Source organism: Arachis ipaensis, chromosome B4 (genome assembly GCF_059453495.1).
Source record: "Arachis ipaensis isolate K30076 ecotype BB chromosome B4, ASM5945349v1, whole genome shotgun sequence".
NCBI classification, from domain to species: Eukaryota; Viridiplantae; Streptophyta; class Magnoliopsida; order Fabales; family Fabaceae; genus Arachis; species Arachis ipaensis.
In genome coordinates, this window is record NC_142439.1 from 68,173,914 (window position 1) to 68,201,594 (window position 27,681).

Here is a 27,681-nt window from a genome sequence, read left to right on the forward strand (position 1 = left end):
TTTGCAAATACTCACGTATTTGAAATAAGGCTTCAATCCATCTATTTATAGACTCCCCAAACCTTAGAAACGTTGGGGAGTTAATGGGATGGAACCTTTTTGTCAAAACTAGCCGTTTTTTATGTTTTTGAATCATTTGCATCGATGCATAACACTTTGCATCGATGCAAATGTGTCTTTGAAGCTGAAATTTGAATTTTCAGCTAGGTTGCATCGATGCAAACATCTTTGCATCGATGCAACAAGTCGTCGCATGCTTTGCATCGATGCAAGATGAGTGTGCATCGATGCAAACCTTAAAGAATGGCTTAAAATCACTTCAAAATACTTAGGATTGATCTCAAACTTGTTGGAGTCAATTCCTATGCTTTTGTACCTTTGAAAACAAGTTTTTAAACCATTTGGCTAGCATCGAATTGCAAGATGTGCATCAAAACATTTTGTGAGTGTGTGTTGAGAGATTTAGCAATTGGTTCTTAACAAGAAGTTACCTAAGTCCTAAGACACTATACTTGTCTTCAAATGTTGTGGACTTGAGTTTCTTGTTGTTGTTGTGTTGCTTTCAACTCTTCATTCCTCAACGTTGAATGTTGGTTGATCTTTCAACATGCTTGTTCATTCAAGTTGTTTGTTGGTTTGTCTTTCATGTCGTTTGTTGGTTTGTCATTCATCAAAACCTACGAATACAAACTTCGCATACAAGCAACATGATTTACAGACCCTTGTCCTTTTGCATACTATCACTGCGCCCAACATTCGCAGGTTTGAAGCTCTTCACAGTCATCCCTTCCCAGATTCTACTCGGAATACCACAGACAAGGTTTAGACTTTCCGGATCCTAGGAATGCTGCCAATTGGTTCTAGCCTATACCACGAAGATACTAGTCTCACGGACTCGGTCCGTGTATTAGATACCTAAGAGATACGCACTCAAGCTGTCGCCCAATGACTACGTTGAGCTCAGATAGAATGGAAGTGGTTATCAGGCACGTGTTCATATAATTGAGAATAATGATGAGTGTCACGGATCATATCATTCTCCAGATTGAAGTACGAGTGAGTATCTTAGAATGAAATGAAGCGTGATTGAATAGAAAACAGTAGTAATTGCATTAATTCATGAAGAACAGCAGAGCTCTACACCTTAATCTATGGGGTGTAGAAACTCCACCGTAGAAAATACATAAGTGAAAAAGGTCTAGGCATGGCCGAATGGCCAGCCTCCCAAATGTAACATAAAAGTGCCAAAAGATGATCAAAGATCAAAAGTGATCCAAAGATATAAAATAAATCTCTAAAAGTAGTTTTTATACTAGACTAGTAACCTAGGTTTACAGAAAATGAGTATCTAAGGGCAGATAGTGCAGAAATTCACTTCGGGGGCCCACTTGGTGTGTGCTTGGGCTGAGCATTGAAGCTTTCACGTGCATAGGCTGTTCTTGGAGTTAAACGCCAGCTTTGGTACCAGTTTCGGCGTTTTACTCCAATTCTGGTGCCAGTTCTGGCGTTTTACGCTAGGAAGTTTTAGGCTGGCTTTGAGCGCCAGTTTGGGCCATCAAATCTCGGGTAAAGTATGAACTATTATATATTTCTGGAAAGCCCAAGATGTCTACTTTCCAACGCAATTGAGAGCGCGCCAAATGGGCTTTTGTAGCTCCAGAAAATCCACTTTGAGTGCAGGAGGGTCAGAATCCAACAGCATCTGCAGTCCTTTTTCAGCTTCTGAATTAGATTTTTGCTCAGGTCCCTCAATTTCAGCTAGAAAATACCTGAAATCAACGAAAAACACACAAACTCATAGTAAAGTCCAGAAATGTGATTTTTGAATAAAAACTAATAAAAATATAATAAAAAGTAACTAAAACATACTAAAAACTATGTAAAAATAATGCCAAAAAGAGTATAAATTATCCGCTTATCATTTATATATTTATTTTTATAGTTGATAAATCTGACCGTTTTTTAAGATTTTTTTTTCAGATACACAATTTTTATATTCTTCTATTTTATTTATTAATTATTCTTATATTTTGATATTTAAAAACGAAAAAAATAAGCATTATCATTTATTCTATTTTTTTACTATTTATAAAAAAATGAAGACTTCTTCATATTTAGATTCATATTTTGGCCTACTATTTAAAAAAGAAGACAAATATAAATATCCATAATATTAAGTAAAAATTATCTTTTGTAAATAACTAACATGTATTTTAGTTTATATATACTCTTTTTGAATCAGAATAATATTATTATCATTATTTTTTAAATTATATTTTGGTTTATAGTAATTTTAATTTTAATAAAATATGATATAAATAAAGTTACATTAACATTAAAATTAAAAAAATATTTATCTAATGAATTTAAAGAGTGAATGATATATTAATAAAAAAATAAAATTAATTTCTTAAAAACAATAGAAAAGAGGAGCCGCTAGTAATAATAACATAAAAGGTTTTCATTATGAATTTATTTTCATTTTATCACTCATTTTTAAATTAATTATATTTTTAATTATGTACAAATATTAATATAATCAAGAGAATAAAAGAATCTTTACTCATCACAATATATCTTTTTAGTAAATATTTGTAATATATAATATAATAATATAATAGATATAAACTAATTAATAAATTATTAAAATATAAAAATAATAGTTATTACAATATAAAAATAAAATAATAAAAGACACTAATTATAAAGATAATAATAAAATTTTATATAATTATTTATTTATGATTGATCAATCGATTTAATTTTTAATTTACTAGTTAAATCAATAATTTTATGACTTAGAAATTTTAATCAATTTAATTATCGATTCGGTGATAATAATTATGTATATATCTATTAATATTTGAATTTTATAAAATTTGATAAGCATAATGATATTTTTTACTATAATCTATAAATTATGGTCTTAAATCAAATCAACATACAACATCAAGGGACCAAACATCAATTTAAAACAATAAACTCAGTTTATATACACAAAAAATAATATATATTGATATGGTTGCAAAAAATGTGATCTAGTTTTTAATATTTATGAATCATATAAGCTCTAATATTTGATTGAATGATAACATTATCAGAATTTTGCATATTATGCAAAGCAATTTAACAGGAACAGTTCCATTTTGATTCGATCATAATCATAATCATATACTAATTTGCAGGAAGAAAATAAAAGAAAAATATATTTGTATTTATTTATTAATGAATAAAAAGCCCAAAATGAACGTCCATTTTCCGTGAGTCGTCTTCATGCCCCAAAGCCCACGCCACTCTCTAGCGGAGGTCGCATAGTTCCCTCTTTCTCTCACTTCGAAACACAAAACAACAAATAACAATAAAACCACCCATCTTCTTCAAGTTCCGGAGAGAGAAACTGGAACCCCAATTGCTCCACCCACGATTCGAATTAACCCTTTTCATGGCTGGCATTTGTGCCCAAACTTTAGTTTTTTGGGCAAATTTGGTATCACTCTGGTGAAACGAAGGAACAATCCCCTTTTTCCAAAACCCTAGGAGAGAGGAATTTCGAGTTGGGACGGCCTCGAATTGTGCCCTAGCTTCAAATTTCGGCGACCGTTTTCGCGCGCTCAGGTGTTATTCTACCCTTAATTGTTGTTCTATTGCCATTCCTTACTGTCCTAGAAACCCTAGAATTTGTTGAATTGGGGAATTTCGTGCAAATGAGTGCGGTTAGGGTTTTAATTTGTTGGGGGCGAATGTTGCAGTGTTTCTTCTCGTTGCGACTGTATTATGCATTGTGTTGGAATGGGGCTCGGGTTCGCGCCTGGAGTTTGTGTCCGTTTATGGGATGATGCATTCACGTGTCGTTAAATGTGGGGAAGATTTTTGCCCTATTTGGGAAACAAATTAGGATGCAGATATTTTAGTAGGGAGCTAGTAATTTGAAGCATATATAAATATTTGATTATGACAATTTGAGTATTTAGAGGGCATCATTGGCGGCAACCTTTTCATGCATGCAACATTTGGTCACTATATGTGTTAATAAGTTTAGTGACTAGTACTTAACGTGATACCTACCATAGGTTTTTTTTCCCTCCTCTTTTATTTTTTCTATAGTTTTGTTGGCCTCTTTCAAAATTTTGTTTGTGGTTGTGCTGCTAGTGTGCTACTTCATTCTGGTCTTGCATTTCCTTTTTCCTGTAAAAATAATTTTTGCTGGAGCTTCCTTTTTTCTTTATGCTTGCACATTATTTTGACATTTCTTGACTTTCTTGTAGTATGTAGTACTGTATATAGGCAGTGTTATAAAAAAACAACTATAGGGGTGCTTCACCACTGCGCTACGAAGAATTATTATAAATGGATACACCGCTGTAGTATAATGTGTATTACACATTTATTCTTCTCTCGTTCCTTTGTTCTTCCTTTTTTTTGTTTCTTTCTATATAATAGATAATTAGATATCGTTCTTCTGTATATCGACTTCTGGCTTCTGCTCCTTTTTATTTTTGTTTTATTTTTGTTTTTAGTATTTGTAGGATGAATTTATAATTATTGTAATCTATTATCTGTACATACAATTACACCCCCCCCCCCCCCCCCGGGCCGGGCGGGCGGGGCGGTTGCCATGCCTTCCACCATCCGCAATATTTCCATGGTGGAATTTTGGCTCATTGCTAGGAGCCTCTATCTGCTATTAATGACAAGTACTATAGGTTATGCTTATTGCTTACTTAATGAATAATGGATATGGATATATATATAATTAGGCGACTTGCGGATAATTTAGTCTTCATCTTTTAATTTCTTTTCGTTGCTGCATTTTACCATCGGTTATCATATATCAAAAGGTGTTTGAGCTTTCACCAAATGGTGAAGCATGCTTTAGTGTTTATTTATTTTTGAGAGATCTGTGTAGAGGACCTAATATTTTCATTTGCAAGCTTGGTTGACTTTTTTCTTTTTTTCTTAAAGATGTCATATCATTTAGTAAATGTTCTCTCAATTGATGCCGTAATATTCTTCCTCCCTTCTTAATGATATTCATCTTTAGTTAAAAAAATTGCTTAATTAATGCCAAATGTACAATTATTGAAGCATTCCTACTGGAGTACGGAATATTTTGGTGCATTATATATATGCACCAAATGCTCATCACTTTCTTCTTGTTTTTCATGATTATAATTAAATAATTAAATTACAGTATTACTTTTTGAGAATGATTTTCAGCTACTAACAAATAGAACCATTTTACAGGTAATTTTGTAGAAATAAAGTGAACTGCCATGTAATCTCAATTTTACTCTTACTTCTTTGATAATTAAAATGAGGAAACTGCAAATTCCAGTTAGGGGCTGTTTATTCCTGAATGCTTAGAAATATTAAGATTCTGGAATTATTTTGTTTGCTGATATCCTGATACATAATTACACCTCCATTTGCTAGGTGGTCCTTCACATAGTTACCTGAATTCACCAGGTAGGTAGCATACTGTGTACCATTTCATGTGTACCATTTCATGTGTACCACGTTCCAATTCATCTGCATACTGGAACGTCATATATATATTTTCCACGTAAAATATTTTATATATGGCATACCGCATACCCGTTCCTGTACCTGAACGTATTGCATTCCATGTAACTATGGTCCTTCATGCATCATAGTATATCAGCCAGACGTGGTGAATTAAGTTGTCCTAAACCTTGTTGACTTGCTAGTAACCTAGTTGAAACTTCCTACTAAGGGAAACATTTGAAGTTAATTAATTTATTTATTTTTAAGTTGTTTCTAGGTGTCTCATGCATTTCTTGTCAAATAGTGGTAAAACAGTGGTAACTTTAGTTTCTGTTTGGTTGCCAAGAGCCTTTGCATCCTTGGAGTTGCCCTTTGTAATTGGATTAGGCAACTATTTACTATCTTACTTTACACTTTTTCATTTAGTTTTAGATGGGAAGTGATGCCCTTGGATTTTAAGGGTGGGAATGCATGGATGTAACTCAGGTTCTGCTCTCCTTGTAAATGCTGAGGTTGATTCCATGGGAGGAGTTGTTGATGGTGGAGTTGGTATAGGTCTGAAAACCTCTCCGCGGCGAGCAGCTATTGAGAAGGCTCAAGCAGAGCTTAGGTGAGAATGTTTCTACTCACCATTTTTTTTTGTCTATCAGTCTAGTTCTATGCTCAAGAATAACTCTTGCATGTTTATAACAGACAGGAGTATGACGTTCGTGAAGAAAGGAGAAGGGAATTAGAATTTCTTGAGAAAGTATGAAAGTTTTAATAATTTCCATGATATATTCTTGAACACTTTATTGTAAATGTTCATAACCTGCATCTGTAAGTGCAGGGTGGGAATCCGCTGGACTTTAAGTTTGGAAATGCTGCTTCAGTTAGTGTACAGTCTACATCATTCACTGATCAGCACCATGAGCAGTTGGTGACCAGGTTTTTTACTGTACTTCATTGTTTTAATTTTTTATATTTCATTAACTGTATATGCTACTTGTTTATGAATGTCTCGTGTATTTGCTAAATGCTACTTGTCTTCTTTCTCATATCTTGGCAAATATGATACAGTGAAGCTAAAGGTAGTTTTGCATTGACTGCTTCTCCTCATGGTGACTCTGTTGATAGTAGTGCTCGACCAGGGGCTCCTTCTCTTAGTGAACCAAATACTGCTGATAACCTCTTACTTTTCGATGGTGTAAATGAGTTGGCCAAAGGTGAAAAGCGGTCTCTACATTCCAGTAAAAGGAATAATATTGCACCATCAGAACAGTCTTCTCAAATTGGTGGGACTCAAATTGCTAAGGAGACGGAAGATTCTGCTATTTTCCGCCCATATGCTCGAAGGAACAGGTCCAGACCAAATCATGGTCGGGGTGCTTCAAGGGATGGGAAAGGGTTACTATCGGATGCAAACAAACAAAAGGAGCACATTGTGCCTTCTGTTTCTAAGACAAAGCCTGCTAGTTCAAATGGTGAGATAACTAACAATCAGACAACTAATCATCCGGTGGATAATGAATTGCCTGGTGTCCGGGCTCATCAAACTAGTGGTAGTGCTAGTGTTCCTGAAGACAAATTGGACATTACCTCATATAGAAGAAACTTAAAGGATCAATCTATTCTACCTTCTCAGGATGATGCTTCACAAAATCCTATTATTGTGCCTCCTGGGGAAGCAAATGTGGTTGAAGAGAAGGACCCACCAGCAGCGTCAGCTGATCTTGATCCTCCACCTTCTGTATCTACTACACCACCAGGAAATGAGTCTTGTTCTGGTCAGCCAAATGGATTTGGTAACTTGAAAGCGGACAAGAAAGGTGCACCAAAAGAAGGCCAAAATGCCAATGATGCACTAGGCATGAAGTATTTCGATTCAGAGTCCTACACACAAACTAGTTTAGCTAGAGATGTAAATAATGATAGTGATTTGTGTACTAATACAAAGAATGTTGAAGCAAATGGAAGTACCATTGATCATACATCAGAGTTTGAGATGAAACTGTATTCAACCGGTTGTGAAGTTTTGAATGAAAGGAATATGACTAATGCTGGCGAAAGTGGTTCTACTGTTGCTGATGAACATGTTGATGGTTTTCAAAATAATTCTGGTCAAATGGTCAAAAGTGACAATGAGATCCTTATCAATAACTCTTGTATGCAAAACATGGTGAATGATTCTTCCAATATGGAGGGAGTGCATGACAATGATTCTACAGTATCAAAATCTGGTAAAGAGGAAAGTGGTGTCTTGGTGGATCATTCCTGTTATGTCAAGGAAAGCAGATCTGACAGGCATCAAGTTATTATGGATAGGTCAATTTCAGAGACTCCTCAAACTGCTTCAGCTGAAACAGTCACTGCTGCTCAGCCTGGTTATCAACCTTGTTCTACATACCAGTTGAAGCTAGCAGACAAGGCTCGTGAAGATTCTATTTTAGAAGAAGCACGAACTATAGAGGTATGCATTTTGTCCTGTTTTCTAGTGACTAGGGCAAAATTAAGTTGTTGGTGCTTGTTTGGTAAACTATAAGCTTTGATGTGATATGCTAATCAGGTTAAGCGGAGGAGGATTGCTGAGTTATCGATTCACACGTTGCCCACACAGAACTACCAAAAGTCTCATTGGGGTTTTCTCCTTGAGGAAATGGCATGGTTGGCAAATGATTTTGCTCAGGTATTATTTGCTGGACGTACAATTAATTGCTTGTTTTCCTTCACCTGTTGTTGGTTCCTTTTTGTTTTCAGAACTATAAGAATATTAACCTTCATAGGAAATAATGGTACTTGATTTTCTTTGCTCTTTCTTTTCCTGCTAAAATTTATTTGTAGGAGCGTCTTTGGAAGATGACTGCTGCTGCTCAATTGTGTCATCGAGCTTCTTTTACCTCCCGATTGAGATCTGAAAAACAAAACAAAAGTCTGGGAATGAAAATCTTGTCTCACAACATAGCAAAAGCTGTCATGCAGTTTTGGCATTCAGTTGAGTGTGATGCTGACGATAACCTAATTGGTGGTTTGGTTGAGTCTGGGACTGTTGATTCAAGTGAAGCATCTAGGGACAATAGAAGAAATTCTGATACAGTTCTGGTTATTGCCATGACTCTTGCTCTATAAATGAAAAAGAAATAATTCTGCACTTTGTCACTTTCAATATACAATTTGTTTGATTAGTTGCTATTTAACACGATGTCCATTCAGGAGTCAATTGATGCTAGCTACACGAATATTGCTTTTGCACTAGGACTTTCTGATCATGTTAACTTGGAAAGATTACTCGGTGTGCATGTTTTTGGTTTTAGTTTGAACTCTTCTACTGAGTGGACATTATTATGCTCAATGCAATTAAGTATTCATATTATTTACACCTTAGGGCTGGAATAATGCAACCCTCTCTTTATTTAGATTTTAGAGATTGGAGATGACATCTGAATCTCATATAGAAATTTGGTTTCAAGTGGTTCATTATCCATACATGATTTTTCTTTTTCTTTATATATATATATATATATATATATATATATTGTTTTTATTTATTTATTTTAAATTACATGCTTTTGCCTTTTTCTGTTTGGGCATTGTTGGCATCCTATGATGATAAATACTAAAGTGATTTGGGAGCCTGTTTTTCAACTTGTAAGATGCATTAGATGCTGAGAACCTTTGCATGATTTGGTTGTTTTTATGTTGGGTCATCATGATTGGGTTGTTTTACGTTATATGATATGATACTTTAACATCCTTTGCCTCGTTAGGTTAACTTTGTAGTATTGTTTTACATTATGAGCTATTTGTTTATATTGCTTGAATTTTATTTGCTTTTGACAGGAGGCAAGCAAATACATGGAAGGACAACATCATGCAAAGAAAGCTGCACTTAAAGTTCGTGCATATGCATTGAATTTTCTGAAGGATAATAGATCTCATGGAAGATCCTCTCAAGCTGAAGCACCCACAACACCTGAGAAGATATCTGACTGTGGGACTGTGGACATGTCATGGGAGGATAATCTTTCAGAAGTATGGGCACACTTAACCTATACTTATTTGATTAGCTATTTAATTTTGGGTTTAATTTTGAATGTCAGTTACTGGCCCCTCTCTCTCTCTCTCTCTCTCTCTCTATTTAGCAACATGTTAGTTAAATTTATTCCTTTTTTTATTTACTTTTTAAAATTATTATTTAATAAAGTCCAGTGATTGTGGCTGTTTGAATAAGATTCATGCACTTTACTTTCTCTAATTGACTTCACTAGAGTAAGCAAACTGTTGAGATATATTTCCTGGATATGCTAAACAGATGACACTTCTCGCTTGCTATGTTTGTAATTTCCAGGAAAGTCTTTTCTACACGGTTCCTCCATCTGCCATGGAATCATATAGAAAATCTGTTGAATCTCACTTTCTACAATGCGAGGTACATTTATGTTCATATATACTTTCTCACCATCTCAAGGCTCATGGATGGTTTGCTATTTCAGGAAGAGCATTCAAGTCATTAGTTTATGATATTGGTTGACAGCTTGATTCTCTTATATTATTCTGATATATGGGTACTAATAAAATGAAACTTTTCAGAAAACTGGTAGTAGCATTCAGGAGGAGGTTGAAACATCTATGTATGACACCCCAGCAGGTACTACTGAGAATATTCAGATTATTTGATTTACAGGTGCATTGGTACATTTTTCTGAAATGCATGACACTTAAATTTTTTTCTTTTTTAAATTTAAATGTAGATTTTGGATCTGAAGAGATTACATATGATGAGGATGAAGCAGAAACCAGTACTTACTATTTGGCCGCTGCTTATGATGGTAGCAGACCACCGAAATCTTTACAGAAACGGCATAAAAACAGGATAAAGTCTTACACTAATAGGTCCAGTGAAGTTGGAGCTGATTTGCCTTATGCACGCTATACAACTGGAACTCAGCCATCCACGCTGTTTGGAAAAAGGCCTGGTAGTTTACATGTTGGCCCAATACCAATAAAACGCATGCGTACAGCTTCTAGGCAGAGAGTTGTGAGTCCTTTCTCGGGGGTCAGCGGGACAGCACAGGCTCAAGCTAAGACAGATGCTTCGAGTGGAGATACCAGTTCCTTTCAGGATGAACAGAGTACTTTACATGGATCACAAATCCAGAAAAGTGTGGAGGTGGAGTCAGCTGGAGAATTTGAGAAGCCATTGCCTTTTGATTGTGCAGAAACATCTGTTAAAACAAAGAAGAAAAAGCTAAAAAATTCGGTAATAAAAACCTTTATTTTTGTTTAATTAATTCAAAGTCTGTATAGTACTTCATGCTGGACGACATGTGCAGCTTGTTTCACTTTATTTTTTAAAGCTATACTTAAGCTGTATTTGCTTAATAATTATTTCTCAGGGTTCTACATATGATCCGGCATGGCAATTGGATTCTGTTGCTCTAAATGAACAGGTAATTCTATTTTAATTTGATTCCATTCCGATTGTTCTACATGCTGAAAATAATATTTTTGGGTCAATTTAATATGAGCAAATCAAAGCAGGAAAACTAAAATAGAACTTAAAATATAGTTATCATTATCAATATGGAATACTATTGATCCTCCATTATTGGTAAATGTTATATTTCACAGGTTTTTATTTTTTTTAAAATGGTGATATTCAGGCATGCATCAAAGCATATGCAACAAATATTAATAGGATAACTATCTAATGGATGCTAATATTGGGTGAAAAAGATGAAAGCTTCCTCATTCTAAAATCTAGTATGGGAGAGGGGAGAGTAATTGTACAAATTTGTAATATAGATTGTTACAGAAGTGTAATTGGGCAGAGTAATCTAGTATGCTCCCAGTTATTCAATTTTTGGTCATAATCAACGATGCAAATTTTCTAATATATTTTACTTTGTTTATTCTAAATGGTAACATAATGTCTCTGATTCTATCGGGAAACGTTGTTCTGCACCTATAATTCATAGCTTTTGATATGCTGGTTTCCTTAATTCCTTTTAGAAAGGGGACGTATCGCTGCTGAAATGGTGTAATGAAAAGGGGGTAGGAGAGGTTGAGTAGGGAGATGATCGTGGGAAGGTTATTTGTTTTTTATTTAGTAAAGTTCGTATCAAATATTAAGCTTTTCTCAAAATACCTTTGTTTCAATTTCTGTATATTACCATAAAGAGATAAAATCAAAGTTAATTTTCCAATAAAATAGTGAAAAAAATGTGGATTGATAGAATCACTAGTTACTAATAGAATAACTCTTTTGCTCTACACTGCAGAGGGATCATTCAAAGAAGAGATTGGATAGCCATCACTTTGAATCCAATGGTAGTAGTGGTAAAACAGCTTGTTATCTGAATATATTTTAATGTATTGCTTACACGTGTATTTTATGTTTTCATGCTTTGCATATTCAACTTCATGTTCTGAAGGTTTATATGGGCAACATAATGTGAAGAAGCCAAAGACGATGAAGCAATCACTTGATAACAATTTTGACAATAGTGCTCCAGTGACTAATTCTATTCCTTCCCCAGCTGCTTCACAAATGAGCAACATGTCCAACCCAAGTAAATTTATTAGGATAATTAGCGGACGTGACAGGGGCAGGAAATCCAAAGCACTGAAGGTAACTTTCGTCTGAATTTTGGTCTTGTGGTAAAGAATTTGTTCTATTATCTTACTTAGCTTATTATTATTATTATTATTATTATTATTATTATTATTATTATTATTATTATAGGTCTCTGCTGGACAGCCTGGTTCTGGAACCCCATGGTCACTATTTGAAGACCAGGTTTGTGGTTGATTCACTATCTTTATCTTTTACATTATGCTGTTTGTGAGCAGAGTGTTCAACTTATGGTCCATGTAGCCAATCTCACCCAGTGGGGCAAGGCTTAGTGTATATATATATATATCACGATAACATGAATGAAAGGCTTATCTCTATTCTGCTCTATTTCAGGCACTTGTTGTCTTGGTGCATGATATGGGTCCAAATTGGGAGCTTGTAAGTGATGCTATCAACAGTGCTCTTCAATTCAAGGTAATGATTTATAAATATGCTTTATTCATTTATTATAATATGACCACTTGAATTATGCGTGCAATAATGCCAAAAATTATGTCTGAAAAAATTTTGTTGGCTCCACGTGGCATCTGCAGCATTATCGGAAAACTATATGTTTAGTATTTAAGAGTGGAAATTTTTACAATAGTAGTGGTGGTATTTTCCTCTTGGTTCAAAGGAAGAAAACTACTATGTATTTTGGAACTGTATTTTATCCATGAAAGAAATACTCTATGAACTTCTTCGCCATATTTGTCATGAATCCGAGAATTTTCCCTGTTCTCTTTTTTGTATTAATTTACTTGGCGAATTATTTATGTCTTATTTGAATTGTCACTTACGAAATTAAATTTTGCAAAAATTCCAGTGTATCTTTCGGAAGCCAAAAGAATGCAAGGAGCGCCACAAGATTTTAATGGACAGAACTGCTGGCGATGGTGCTGATAGTGCTGAAGACTCGGGATCTTCTCAGTCTTATCCATCTACACTCCCAGGAATTCCAAAGGCACTATTCCTCGTATCATTTCTTGTTTTTTTATTTTTCCTCGTGTTTCTGAATCATCCCTGTCAATTTAATCATAGCGTTGACTGTGTGGATTTGCTTCAATGCTTAGCAGGGTAGTGCCAGACAGTTGTTCCAACGTTTGCGAGAGCCAATGGAGGAGGATACCCTGAAATCTCATTTTGATAAAATCATAAAGATTGGGCAGAGGAATGATTACCGTAGGAATCAGGTTTGAATCAAAAGAATTTGATTAGACAGTCTAAGGTGCAAATGAAATTAAAAAAATGGTAGTTAATTTTTGCAAACACTTTTAAGTTATTAAGGGCTTGCGTGGATAATTGAAGTCACATTTTTAGCTCTTTTGGATATAAAGGGTAGCTCAGTACACAAGCATCCCCCGTTAACATTTTGGGACATCCAATGCTATTTTTGGTTCCTTTAGGGATGTTAAGATATTTAATGTCCCAAGAACCATTTCTAAAAGTACCACTAAAGTATAGACACATCAACCTATTTGTAAGCTATGTTCTGGAACTTCCCTGCAATAAAAGTTAAATAAGCTAATTACTTAAACGTGGCCAAACTTTGGTGATGAGTGGTTCATTACTTCATTCTTGTAAGCAGTTGCTTTTGATATAAGTTTTCCACTTTATTGTGGTTAATGAAAATCCAGTTAATTCAGTTACTTGTAGTGATGCTAGGAGTGGTATTATTACCACTAGAATTATAATCAGCCTTATAATAATATTCTAAAGGAACTAACTCGTTTGTTGCTCCAATCTTATACATCTCTTGTTCCTTTTTCAATGTTAACATCTTTTAATTTGTTTGTCTTTCATGTTTGATTCTTCGTAATTTTGCAACCTTGTTTTTAACTAGAGAATAAACTAACCACTTTTTACTGTAAAGATTTAAGCATTCACAATTCTAACCATGAAAAATATAACCTAATTCAATACCCATCAAACAATTGGGCTTGTTTACATCTTTCATAGGTAGAATTCCTAACATTCAAATCTTTAGCAGTTTATTCTTTATCTATTTGTTTATTTTTTCTTTGTTACCTTCTGAATTTCACCTCTGCTGTATCTACTGGTTTAACTCCTGAATGTTTCCATACTTGTAGTTGGTTAATAATATGTCGGGAATTGTGTTTAGTCATTATTTTGTGGTATATCTTCATACTGCTTTTTGAGTGTGGATTTGCTGCCTACCTAACAGTACCACTTGTAAAGCTATTATTTTGTGACACACCCATGATTTCCCATGGTGGTTATTGATGTGGGAGATGCATTAATAAATTATGCTTCGTCTGTTTATTTCTTAATAACATTGTGGATTATAATTATAGGAAGCTGGTAGCAATTTAAAAGTAACTAAGTTGTGCGTTCCCTTTTTCTTTCTCTCTCTTAGACATAACTGATCAAGTATTTTTCACTTAAATGCAGAATGATAACCAGGATATAAAACAATTAGCACCTGTCCATAATTCACATATGATTGCTCTTTCTCAAGTCTGCCCAAACAACTTGAATGGAGGTGTTTTAACGTAAGTTCTGTTGGTTTTTATTTTTGTATTTTTTAGTAGTGTATATGTTTCATAACTAAGCCATTTTGTCTTTTGTGGTATCAAAGGATTACGTTGTAATGTTTTCATTTCAAATTTTTATTTCGGTTTCCCAAGAATTTTAATTTTTTTTGGTTGAAGGCCGCTTGATCTCTGTGATTCAAATGCAACAAGCCCAGAGCTCCTATCCATTGGGTATCAAGGTTCTCATGCTGGCGGTTTACCATTACCAAATCATGGTTCTGTACCATCAGCCCTTACAACTTCTGGGTTGAACTCTCCTATTACACCGTCTTCTGGTATGGGTCTTGGAAATAACTTGTCTTCACTATCTGGTCCGTTGACTGCCTCTGTCAGGTATGCACATTATATTGCCCAACTCTTGCTGTCGAATTATATATGCATATCATCTTAAGTTATTCAACAGCTTAGGGCTTCATTTTTCAGGGATAGCAGATATGGAGTTCCAAGAACCTCACCTTTATCAGCAGAAGAACAGCAGAGAATACAACAATATAATCAGATGATGTCTGGCAGAAACATGCAGCAATCTAGCATGTCAGTTCCTGGAACTCATTCCGGAAGTGATCGTGGTGTTCGCATGTTGGCTGGTGGAAATGGTATGGGCATGATGGGTGGGGTGAATAGAAGCATTGCAATGCCAAGGCAGGGGTTTCAAGGGATGGGATCATCATCGATGCTCAGCTCTGGGGGCATGATTTCTTCCAGTATGGTGGGGTTGCCAAGCCCTGTAAATGTGCACACTGGAGTTGGTGCCGGACCAGGCAACTCAATGCTTAGACCTCGTGAGGCTCTGCATATGATGAGGGTAAGGAGTGTTATTGTTCCATATAGGCTTTAATTGGTTCCAGTGCTGATATAACAGTTTTGGAAAACATGACATTTATGTGCAACAGGCATCCTAGTTGGTTTTTGATAGCCTCTTTCAACTTAATTATCCAGTTGTATAAGACAAGTTGGTCTTCTATTTTCACTTTTTCATTAGCTAATTTATTCTTCCTTCTCGTTAGCCTGGGCACAATCAAGAACATCAAAGGCAAATGATGGTTCCAGAACTACCAATGCAGGTCAGCCAAGGGAACAGTCAAGGTGTTCCAGCTTTTAGTGGGATGAGTTCTGCTTTTAATAATCAGACAAATCCACCACCTGTTCAAGCATACCCTGCTCATGCCCAGCAGCAGCATCAGTTGTCCCAGCAACAGACCCATCTCAGCAATTCTCATCCTCATCTTCAAGGTCCTAATCATGCTACGAATTCACAGCAACAAGCTTATGCATTCCGATTGGCAAAAGAAAGGCAACTACAGCAACAGCAGCGTTATCTGCAGCAGCAGCAGCAGCAGTTTGGCTCATCAAATTCACTGATTCCACATGTTCAGTCACAAACTCAGACACCCATATCATCATCACCTATGCAAAACAGTCCCCAAGCGCAACCACAAAATTCATCTCAACAAGTATCTCTTTGCCCTGTAACACCGTCACCTCCTTTGACTCCCATATCATCCCAGCACCAACAACAGAAACATCACCTTGCACAACATGGATTCAGCAGGAATCCTGGTGCTGGCGGGTTGACTAATCAAACGGGGAAGCAACGGCAACGTCAGCCACAGCAGCGGCAGTATCAACAGCCTAGTAGGCAGCATCCTAGTCAGCCCCAGCATGTACAGTCTCAACAGCAAGGTAAAGTTCCGAAAGGAATTGGAAGAGGAAACATGGTGGCCCACCAGAATCGCTCTGTTGATCCTACACATCTAAATGGTCTCTCCGTACCTCCAGGAAGTCAAACTGTTGAGAAAGGGGACCAGGTCATGCAGATGATGCAAGGCCAAAACCACTATTCTGGATCTGGTTTGAATTCAAATCCACCCTCGAAGCCATTGGGTACTGCTCCTTCAAATCATTCCCAGTTGCAGCAAAAGCTACAACAATCTGGACCAGCAAACACTTCATCAAAGCAATTGCAGCCAATATTATCTACTTCTGATAGTAGCATTCAAGGGCAAGTTTCACCAACACCATCATCTCATATAACGTCACCTACACAGCCCTCTGTTATTGCTTCTAACCATCATCAACTGAAGCTACAGTCTCAGCCAGAGTCTATGCAAATTAATCAGAATCAATCAAATGTTCAGAAAATGCTGCAACAAAACAATCAGGTGCATTCTGAATCATCAAATATATCTCAATCTGATTCCCCTAGAGTCAACCGGCAGCCTGCAAACGGTGCTTCACAGTTTAATACTAACACTGCAATGTCTCAGGGTTGTATGGATTCTGCTGGTGAGCTAACAGCTGTTCCCACGGCATCTCAATGTAAAACATCCGAACCTCCATTTGATTCCGGTATTTCCAATCTAGTTACACAGGTGAACTCTTTTGGGGGCACACCTGTTGGTGGAAATTCAGCTGGAAGTGAGCCACCAAATATTAGTCAAGGGGTGGTATCAAGATCGTTGTCAACCAGCTTGCCTTCTCAGCCACACAATGCTGTGGTACAGTGGCAGCAGCAGCCATTGCCTTCTCAACAGAAGTCTTCAACACAGTCTGTCCTGTCAAAACAGCCATATCAGCCAGCAGAAATACATCAGCATCCACAGCAGCAGCAAGATAAGGAGCGACATTCTCCCAAAGATGTGGCTTTGCAACATCAACCCCAGCAGCAAGTGCAACATTTACAACCAGGGCAGAGCAGTTTGCTTATCCGTTCACCTAATTCTGAAGTGGAATGATTTCAAATGGATATAGCTGCTCCAATTGTGCTTGGTTCTTTCAGGATTGGGATCTGTATGCTCTTTTGTCAGCAGTGTACAGGTAGGTATATATACATAGATTCCTGTTTACACTCTGTATATGAAAATATAGTGAACATTGAATTGCAGATATGGTTTACCTAGAGTTATGTGGCTTGGTCATTGAATTGTGCTCTGGAGGTATCTGAAGAATTTATATTTCAGGATTTTGAGTTGGTGCTAATGTTATTTGAAGTTTCTTCCTTGATGGTATGTTAGTGGTTAACGAAGGAATAGAAGTGGGAGGGAGACTCGTTTTCATTCTAGTGGCCAATCTAGAACTTTCCTGGGAATCTTGGAATAATATAATATATATTTAACTATAGATTTCCCATTGTTTGTGCTGATTAATGATGTTTTAAAGACGACTAAAAATTCTTGTGTATGTTGCAATGTTAAATATCTAAGGAAAGTGGAAAACCAAACTTTAAAGCTAGCTGTTAAGGGGCAAGAACCACTCTCTTTAAATACAACATCAAGCATCCTTTACTATCCAATTTAATACTTTAGTTAGTCCATAATATCCAAGTTCTTAACAATACACCGCCCCTGGAGACCTGACATCCATGGCGGGTTTGCTTTATTGATACTGACCTGGCAGTGGCCACTTCACTACCGGTTATCACTATTTGGTAGTTACCTTAATCTAGCCTATAGGTAGTCTTTTCCATGGAGCGGACAATCAAAGCTTTGATACAATTGCCAAGTTCCTAAGGAAAGTCAAAAACTAGACCTTAAAAGCTAGCTATTAAGAGGGAAGAACCATTCTCTTTAAATACATTAAACATTTCATACTACTCGATGGTGGACTTTGGGCATAACATAATACCCAAGCCCCTAACTTTTAGGACTTGGAGTGGATTAGAAGCTTCTATTCCTCTCTCTCCTGATAGCCTTACCTCATCAGGGGATGTAACACTAACTCTCAATTATAATTGTTTGCAGTTCATAATCATTAAGATTGATAGATAATAATTTTCAAGGAACAACTGACTTATATGCTAGGAGCAGAGTGTTAATCCTGTTTTCTTCTATGTTTTCTAGATATATTTTCTAGATCTATAGACGCGACCTTTCACTCTATTTTTTCTGTAATGGTTGTAATAATTCTCGTCAGATTTTAGGCAGAGTTTGGTGGTTACATTTATATTAAGTTGTACAGTCATTTTCCGAAAGTTAAGTTTATTTTTGGTTTTGGTGTATTTATTTTATTTCATTTCAGTATGGCGGGGATATAATTTTTTGTTAAATGTTGAGGTAGTGGTAAAACAGGCATGAAAACTCTCTGAATCTTGTTCTCCTTTTTATTTTTTTCCCTCTAAAGTTCTATTTTATCATGTTGGATTGAACTAGAAATATAATAGAAATGACTACTTATGTAATGGTTTTTGTGCAGATGATGCTGGTTAATCACAAGGGCTTTGGATTATGGAGACAGATCCATTGTTTTTTGCAGGTCCTGTTAAAGACTCAACCAAAACTACTTTTGCAGGCGTCATTCCATACGTTATTATTGTTCCAAAAGTCTTGTATATTACCACTGCTTAGAGGGTTCCTCATTTTATTTTTCTTTTTTTTTTTTTTTTGGTTTTGTTTTGGAAAGAGACGAATATAGAGGTTTGTGTACAGGATCGTCTCTTCTTTTCCCTTGTAGTTTCCCCTCTTCTCATTTGTTCTTCTGCTATTGAGCAGAGGAACATCCTCTTTTTGTTCTACTAGATTAGTGACTGTATTATTGCCCAGTTGATTGGGATAGCAATCATTTTTATGAGCAAAAGCCAATTCAACGTTTTGTGAATAGAAGATTTCTGATGTATGCACCAGCCAACGGCGCTGCCATATCTCCCTTGGTATTCTAACAAGCTGGTTCCTAACCATTTTTAAATGTCTTAGTTGCAGCTGTTAAAATTAATCCGTGTTGTGTAGATCAGCAGAGTGCACGGTTTAGATCAAAATACTTTTACACAGCATGTTTTCTTCAATCAGAATCTGAACCGTTGAGGGGCGAAACTGGTTACGATAATGTTTATGGGTTTGTTCATGTCCAAAGGTTCCATTGTATTACACTAATCTCGGCGAATGTTAATGTTTCTAAGGTTGTATTTAGTTCTGAGAAGACATGACATTGAAAATAAGGCAGAGGATATTGAAAATAAGACAAAGGACAGAGGCAAAAATTAGTTTTTTTATATTTTATTTGGTAATAAATTAGATTAAACTAGTATTGAAAAAGGGTAATTATCGATGCTAAAAATTGACTGTCGATACGACGGTTTGTCGTTGATAGCATAAAAAAATAAAAATTAAAAATAAAATATTAAAATCAAAAAATAAAAATTAAAAATAAAATATTAAAATCGGCGACATGGTCGTCTGATATTTTAGAAACTTAGAACTCTCTCACGGTTTTGCATTACGACGGAGGATGTGTTGAGATATTTTTTTCTCTTTAAAATCGACAAAAATATTATCGATTTTAATATTTATTATAGATAAATTTAAAAGATGAAGATCTTTTTAAAATTAAGTGGATGATTTAGATTTATTATATAAAATAGACCGAGTCTGCTATGGTGTTGATTTTTTTTTCCCAAATAAAATCGATATTGGTGTCGATTTTTATCAAAACAAAATTTCCTTCCACAGTTACTCCCCGCGTCCTTCCTTTCGCCCCAATTCACCTCAATTTACCTCAGAAGTTAACCCCAATTCGCTCATTCTCCATTTCACCTCTGCCATTTCACCAACCCTCCTCTCTCCGATGTCGCCGCGCCTCTTCGCTCCGCTGCCACCGTGTTGTTGCTCTGCTGCTCCCGCACCCATCGTCCCCCCGTCCCCTGTTTCAAATCGAAAACACGTCGTAACACCTCTTTCTCCGTATGAATCTCCGGCAATTTGGCACATGAACTATTACGAGTGCTACTTTAATTTGCAACAAACGATTTCACAGTTCCATTAGTCTTGCAACATCGAATAAGGTTCGGTTTTTCTTTTCTCTTTACTTTTCAATGTTGTTTTCCTTGTTTTGTGAATTGTGATTCCAAATTTTCGATTTTCGAATGGAGTTCTTCTTTTCTGTTCTGCAAATTGTTGATTTCTTTATTTTTTTTTTTAAAGACTTTGCGATTTTTGTAAAGTCTCTGCTTGCTCTATATCTCATATTTTCTGATTCTTCCCTGCAGCTGCTTTGGTTTTACTCCCTATATGAAGAATTTCATTCTGTTATCTCAACCTCTTTGTTCGATCCAGCAATTGATTCGAATTGTATTGGAATTTGGAACTATGGTTTCACTTAGTATGTAACCCTAACTTGCTCTTTTTCAGAGCTTGAAACGAAGAGGATTTTGCTCAAAATTTTCAAATGAAAAGCAGAAGAAAAGCGCGGAAGCTGGTACAATTTCAAGTTTCTACAAGAAGGCATATGAAATCGTTACTTTTTCATACTTCGATCTAGTATAATAGTATTTTTTGTTGATGAATTTAAAATTTATATATAATACTCGTACCCTGGTATGTAGAGTAGCTCTTACACGTTGTATCTCATCATATAATCATAGGTCATTTTATCTTCATTAACAGATTATATAGGATAGCTAGATAGGCATAGATGTTTCAACTCTGGAGTTTGATTACTTGGCATTTGTTTAAAGCCTCAATATGATTCTTGAAAATTTATGTGCCTTCATGCAGAAACCTGAAGAAGGATCAATCAGTCATAGAGTACAGCGATTGGCAAAGTACAGATTTTTAAAGGTCTGGCTAACCTATTCATTGATTATATCTGCTTAAACTTGTGATACTTTTCTCAGTTAGTGACATTCTCCTTGTTTACTGAACAGAAACAATATGATCTTTTACTGAATGCTGATGATTTGGACGCAATGTGGGTTTGCTTAAGAGAAAATTGTGTAATAGACGATGCTACTGGCTTGGGTTTCTAATTGTTTTGTCAGGGTAATTAGTTAGTTATTATTTAAGTAATTATTAATTAACTTGTCTTTCAAAATAACTTAAGTAATTACTAGTTAGGTATTGTGAATGCCAGTGAGAACAGTAGTAATAAGCCTGAGAAGACGGTGAAGAGTGTTAACTTCCATCGGTTCCTACTAGGGTGCTCCTACTTAGGAACATGGTATGCATATTCAATAGTTCATGCTGCATTTTTTTATTGTGATTCATTTAATATGATTTGGCTATTATTTCCTTCTTATTAGTCTTTGAGATAAATGCCAGTGTCATGTTTTTGTGCTAGAGGCAAAGGAGGGCTCAAAAGACCATAGTTGAAATTGTTATGGAAATTTATATATACCCGTTTGATAAGTTTAAGTGACAGAGTGACAAATAAAAAGGAACAAAGAGAGTAGTTTAGATTTAAGTATGATTTATGCCGCTATCCATGGAGTCAAGGCCAGGGAGAGCTTAGTTATTGTTGCTATATTATGGGCAACTAGTTTGAGAGCTAGGGAGCCTATTCTATGAGAGTTGTTTGGCTATGCTGTGTTTTCTTGCTGTTCTCATTACTTGCATCTTGTATTTCTAGCTGTCTAGGCCTAAGTATCTTGTTATTGTTGTAATTGTCATCGTTTGTTATTGTTGATCATTCATCATTTAATAGGAGTACTCAATTCACTCAATTGTCATAGTTGTTAGTTTTGTTATGATGGCCGTATAGACATAGAAGTATAGCTGAGATGATCTCAAGGGATTCATTTAGCCATTCCAATTTAATTACTAAGTTGCTCTCTACTGCTGGCCATTTTTCTTGGTTGTCTTGTTTGAAGGAGTTTTTGAAGGTGCATATTCTTTTTGGCAGTTTTTCCATATAAGCTTTCACTATGTGATTGAGGATGTCGTATCTATCATAAAAACCTTGGGAACTGATTCGAGTAAGTGTGGACAATGTCAATATTGCAATTTGAAACATTCCTGCTCCATTTGATAACTTCACCATCCTGCAAACTAAGTTTAACAATGCTGGACTTGATCTCAATGACTTAGTCATCCTATCTGATATTTACATTATTTAATCACAGTTTTTTGTAGACCCCTTTATTTTGTTTTATCTGGTATATGTAACTTTGTGGTTTTGTAAAGGTGCACACACAATTGGAGTGTCTCACTGCTCAACAATCAGCAACTGTTTGTACAACTTTACTGGGAAGTTAGATCAAGACCCTGCACTAGACAGTGAGAGTATGCACAAAATCTGAAGAAATTCAAGTGCAAGAGCATCAATGACAACACCACTTTGATTGAGATGCACCCTGGTAGCCGCAAGACCTTTGATCTTGGTTACTATAACCAAGTTGTTAAGAGAAGAGGCCTATTCACTTCAGATTCTCAGTTGTTGGTCAACAGTGTTACAAAGTCTGGTGAACCAATTGCTTCAAGGGTCGCTTCGGAAATTCTATGCTCAAATTGCAATGCCTATGGAGAAAATGGAAAGAATTAATGTCAAGACCGGGACACAAGGTGAAACCAGGAAGCAATGTGCATTGGTAAATAGCTAAGAGTAATTATATATATATATATATATATATATATATATATATATATATATATATATATATATTTGACAATGGATTTGTGTCATGGTATGTGCAACTTTGTATTCTGTATTATTACTATATTTTGTCCTTTTGTGTTTGCTTATTTTATGCTATGCTGTAGGGTGCACTATTTCATAAGAGAGCATATGGTGTGGGTGTTTTTTTGTGAGCTGGAATAAGTGGGTTCCATTTTCATAAATTTTTTTCATTGGCATTTTTGTTTCATCGTTGTTAATTAAATAGATATGTGGTTTGGGTTTTTCTTTCTTTCTTAACATTTGTTTTTCGTTTGTTTGCTTGTACCTGAATCTTTAAAATATATTGGAGATCTTGTAAAATGAGAAACAAGATAGGGAAAAAACTATATGGCTATTAAAATCGACGGTAATGTTGTCGATTTTTAATGAAAAATATGTCGGTTATTTAATAATTAACGACAGCTAATTTGTCAATTTTAATAAATCAAATATCGACACAAGCGCCGTCGATTTTAGATAATATTATCGACAATCAAGGTGTCGCTTTTATTAAATATGTAAAATTTTAAAACCTATATTATCGACAAGGTAGCTATCGATTTGATTAAAAGTTTATCGACAACCCAACAAGACGTCGATTTTATTAGTTTTTTGAAAAATCGATACGCTTTAAAACGACGGCTAAAATCGTTAATTTTACCGTCGATTTGGCCGTCGATTTTAACGTTATTTCTTGTATGCGATGCACGAATTTATATTTTAATTTGATATGGTAAATCAAAAATAATATTTTATAATCATAAATCTCTCAAGTTTAGTATAACATTATCATTGTTATTATATAATAAACTTACTCTTGTTTTATCTTTATACAAAGTAAAATACAATGGAACAGTTTGAATTCTATAATTTTGAATCATAAGAGACCTAGAAAAACAAGAATATATACATGTCAATTTTACAAACTTTATATCATAAAGCTAATGAAAATTTATCGACAATCTAATATTTTACTAACCTCATTAGAAAAGCAATTGGCATATGATGTGCTCTATGTTACACACTTTATTTCAAGTCAGAAAGTATAATTAATAAATTAGTTATATCTACGACAAATATTTGTACAAAAGTGTAAATCATAACATGTTACTAAAATGAAAATACTATTTTTCTTACCTAAATATTATTAAAAATTTCTTTGAATACGACATTTGTTGTTTAGGCCTTTGGATTACTGTCTTCATCTAAAATTAGAATGTTCATACCATTGCGACTCTTAACTCTTGACAAAGCAACATAAAGTTGCCCATGAGTGAATACTGATTTTGGCAAGTAAAGTCCTACAGGTGATAATGATTTACCACATAATGAAATACTTTTTCTCTCCTCATATGTAGTATCCCGTTGTCCAATAATGTCCAAGTTGCATTCCAAATACGATTTGGTTTGCTAATACTATTAGATATCAATAACATCACAAACAGCTTTTTCAATTGATGACTAGACCTCATTAATAACTGCAATGAATTTTCTATCGTCACACAGTAGTCCCATAAAATAGAAAGCATCCTGAAAGCTAGGATATGTAATCCCATTAACTGTTCTAATAGACTCATGTCGTGCAACTTTTTTGAACAGTTAACAAAATTCTCATATAGTAAATATCATCTATACCTGGTGGAACATAGTTTAACCACCCGATAGAATATTCTCTCTTGTGTGGATGTCATTCTCTTTTTTCTCTATCATAAACAAATTGATTTGAAAACTCAGCATATGTTAAAATTTGACCTGTTTCAAATTTTTTGTTGGCATCCATCCATGCTAAGAACATCGTACCTTTCCCTTTCTCTTAATCCATGATTTTCTCAAGATTGTCATCGTCTTTAAATATGATATTTTGCTTTTCAGGAAAATAAAAGGTTAATCTCATTACTGAAAACCATCTCTGATGAATATCATAAGTCAAAGTTCTCCACACAGCCTCCCGTGTAGATAAATACCTATAATCATAAAATTATTTGATCTCATAATACGTTTTTTTTAAAGTATGCTTATATCTCGTATATTTTTAAAATTAATATACCAATAATAACATTTTAAATAAAAAGATAGAAAAATATTTATTCACTAAAATTTTTTTTAACAAATTAAATCCTTCAAGCACAAGAAAAGTTTAATATTACAAAAATATTTTTAACAAAATAAAGTTTTTTTTTTTTTAACCAAAGATAGGGAAACTCAAACCCGTAACCTCTTAGATGAGTATGGAGAGACTATGTCATTTGAACTATAACTCATTAGCTATAATAAAATAAAGTTAAAAAACCTTATAAATTAAATTTATTTTAGAAATTAATAACCTTATAAATTACATAAATTTAGAAAAAATATTTTAAATTTTTTCGAAATACTAAATTAATTCAATTTTGTATCGAGGAATGTCAAATTAAAATTTCCTTTTAAATAGCATAAATAACCTCACATTTTAAAAAAAATGGTAATTCCATTTAATTTAATATAATTTTTTGTAGTTAGCATATTTTCTTATAAATTATATAAATTTTTAAAAAAATATTCTTAAACCCATTTTGCTTGCTTAAAAATTCAAGAAAAAAATTATATTTTAAATTTAAAATTTTAATATATACTTTAATTAGAACTTAGAATTAGATTTTTTTAAAATAAGTACACATTAAAAATTAATAACTAACTTAATTGTATCAACAATAATTTATATGAGAAATTTATAACTTTATGATACTAAATACTAAATTAAAAATTAATAAAATATCAATGGTGTGAATTGAATTGGAATGTAAAACTATAAGTAATAATCAAATAACTTCAACTTATATTAAAAAAATTTAAATTCCAAAGATAAAAATCGAAAAGAACAAAAAAAAAAAAAAAACTCAAGAAAAAATAATGTTTCCACCAAAACAAACATATGTTTAGCATTATTCTAAAAAGGGATTCTCAATTTTCATTCTCAATCTTGATCTTCTTCCAAGTTGAGGTATCTCTTTTCACCCTGAATCTTCCGACTTCAAGGATAGTCGCTTGGTTGGTGTAATAGCATTTTCTAACACTTCGGAATCACCATTGTCTGCAATCTCATTGGAGAATTCAAGTAGTAAATTCTGTACAAAATACTATGTTAGATTAAAAAACATCCTTCACCTTTGATTTTAACTCAATAATATTTTTTTGAATAAAATTTGGCTTTAACTTTTAAGAAAACAAACAAACAAAGAATTTATTTTTTGAACAAATACCTTGACACCTTCTACTTCCTCCCCTTTAATGATTGAGGATGCCTTGAGGTTGGTGATGAGGGATAAATGTCGGTTAGAAATTTTCACAAAATAATTCCGTCGAAGTATAAATCCAAACCAAAAATCAACCCTCAATCAAAGTTTAATTTGTTTGTCACAAGTGCAAACCCAATAAAAACCGAGAGTATTTAAACCTCTGGTCGTCTCTCAAAGAATTGCAGGGAAGTGGGCATATTATTCATTATGGGAAAATATTTTCGGGATTTTGAAATGATGAACAAGAAAGTAAATAACAAGAAAGTAAATGGCAACTCAAATGATAAAAAGGTCTTGGCAAGGGTTGGTGGTTAAGAATTACTGTCCTTGTTACTAACCACAACATTATAATTACAAGGATCATTCCTACGTTGTCATCCCCAAAATTAGAGAAAAGTCAAGTGGACCTAATTGATCATAGTCCATAAGTCCTAGCCACTCACTAATTAATTTAGTGAAAGACTAGAGTCAATGGAAACAAATTATCAATCACTTAGACATTGGTAACTCAAGGTCACCCAAGTTACCATTTCAAGCCAAGAATACAAAAATTTACTCTAAAATCTAACCAAACATTTTATCAAACACTTGGAAGGCATAAAAGAAAAGCAAAGTAAATTGGCAAGAAATATAAATTCTACAACTACCCAATGCAAAAAAATAACAATAACAACTCAATTAAACAATAAGAAACATGAAAACATAAATTGCATTAAATGAAATTAAAATCAACAAGAGTGCATGAACATAAAGGCAACAAATAAAAGGAAATAACAAGTAGAACTAAAGGAACAAAGATGCAAGAACAATAAATTGCAAGAAAAAGTAAATGAAAACAAGAACTAAACCTAAATCTAAGGAAAATCTAACCTAATTCTACCCTAATTCTAGAGAGAAGAGATAACTTCTCTCTCTAGACTATAACCTAAAGCATGTTACTATTCTACTCCTAATTGCTCTCCCTTTGTTTCCTCTTGAATTTTGCATCAAATAGTTTCAGAAATGAGTTGGATTGGACTTCTGCAGCCCCGGAAATCTCCCCCAGCCTGTTTCTTTAATGAGGTCACGTGCTGCTTGTCACGCGTACGCGTCGCTTGGCGAATTTCTGATAACGTGTACGCGTGGGTCACGCGTATGCCTCGCATGGCAGATTTCCAAAACTTCATTTCTTCATGCTTTCTCCACTTTTGCATGCTTTTTCTTCATTTCTTCAATCCAATCTTTACCTTCTAAACCTAAAATCGCTCAACAAACATATCAAAACATCGAATGAAATTAAAGTGAACTAAATTTTGAAATTTAAAGGTCTAAAAAGTATATTTTTACTCTTAAGTGCAAATTAGGAGAAATTACAAAATCATGCTATTTCATTGAATAATTATGGAAAAAGTTA

At 34.4% G+C, this 27,681-nt stretch overlaps 1 protein-coding gene and 1 long non-coding RNA gene across 10 annotated transcripts; both read left to right on the forward strand.

Moving 5' to 3' along the window:
- Positions 1–3,245: 3,245 nt before the first annotated feature.
- On the forward strand, positions 3,246–19,245 carry LOC107639322 (chromatin modification-related protein EAF1 B). Of its 7 annotated transcripts, none has more exons than XM_088485507.1 (24): positions 3,246–3,615; positions 5,932–6,115; positions 6,199–6,253; positions 6,335–6,432; positions 6,565–7,954; positions 8,051–8,170; positions 8,326–8,583; positions 9,322–9,513; positions 9,830–9,910; positions 10,072–10,129; positions 10,233–10,741; positions 10,878–10,931; positions 11,763–11,820; positions 11,916–12,112; positions 12,227–12,280; positions 12,452–12,532; positions 12,924–13,061; positions 13,174–13,290; positions 14,510–14,610; positions 14,770–14,985; positions 15,076–15,457; positions 15,660–16,814; positions 16,920–17,469; positions 18,844–19,245. In XM_088485507.1, the coding sequence occupies exons 2-23, from the start codon at positions 5,973–5,975 to the stop codon at positions 17,385–17,387; spliced, it is 5,925 nt and encodes a 1,974-aa protein (XP_088341633.1). In that variant the 5' UTR covers positions 3,246–3,615; positions 5,932–5,972; the 3' UTR covers positions 17,388–17,469; positions 18,844–19,245. The 7 variants fall into 7 exon arrangements, with proteins under 7 accessions (XP_088341633.1, XP_088341634.1, XP_088341629.1 ...); XM_088485508.1 differs by having other exon boundaries at positions 11,763–11,811; XM_088485505.1 differs by adding an exon at positions 5,434–5,466 and having other exon boundaries at positions 3,250–3,615; positions 11,763–11,811; positions 15,660–17,469.
- A 772-nt stretch (positions 19,246–20,017) lies between these two features.
- LOC148567801 (uncharacterized) lies at positions 20,018–22,955 on the forward strand. Of its 3 annotated transcripts, XR_015880639.1 has the most exons (5): positions 20,018–20,425; positions 20,630–20,838; positions 21,138–21,200; positions 21,287–21,401; positions 21,493–22,955. It is a non-coding gene; the product is annotated as an uncharacterized LOC148567801 (long non-coding RNA). The 3 variants fall into 3 exon arrangements; XR_015880638.1 differs by having other exon boundaries at positions 21,287–22,955; XR_015880640.1 differs by having other exon boundaries at positions 20,050–20,425; positions 20,772–20,838; positions 21,287–22,955.
- The last annotated feature ends 4,726 nt before the right edge of the window (positions 22,956–27,681 follow it).

What these genes read in the sequence shown, in the direction of transcription:
- LOC107639322 (XM_088485503.1), top strand. Translation starts at nt 5,973, where the DNA reads ATGCATGGATGTAACTCAGGTTCTGCTCTCCTTGTAAATGCTGAGGTT. An exon ending in TGGCAAATGATTTTGCTCAG is followed by an intron (nt 8,171 to 8,325) that starts GTATTATTTGCT and finishes ATTTATTTGTAG; the next exon opens with GAGCGTCTTTGGAAGATGAC. An exon ending in GGTCACTATTTGAAGACCAG is followed by an intron (nt 12,281 to 12,451) that starts GTTTGTGGTTGA and finishes GCTCTATTTCAG; the next exon opens with GCACTTGTTGTCTTGGTGCA.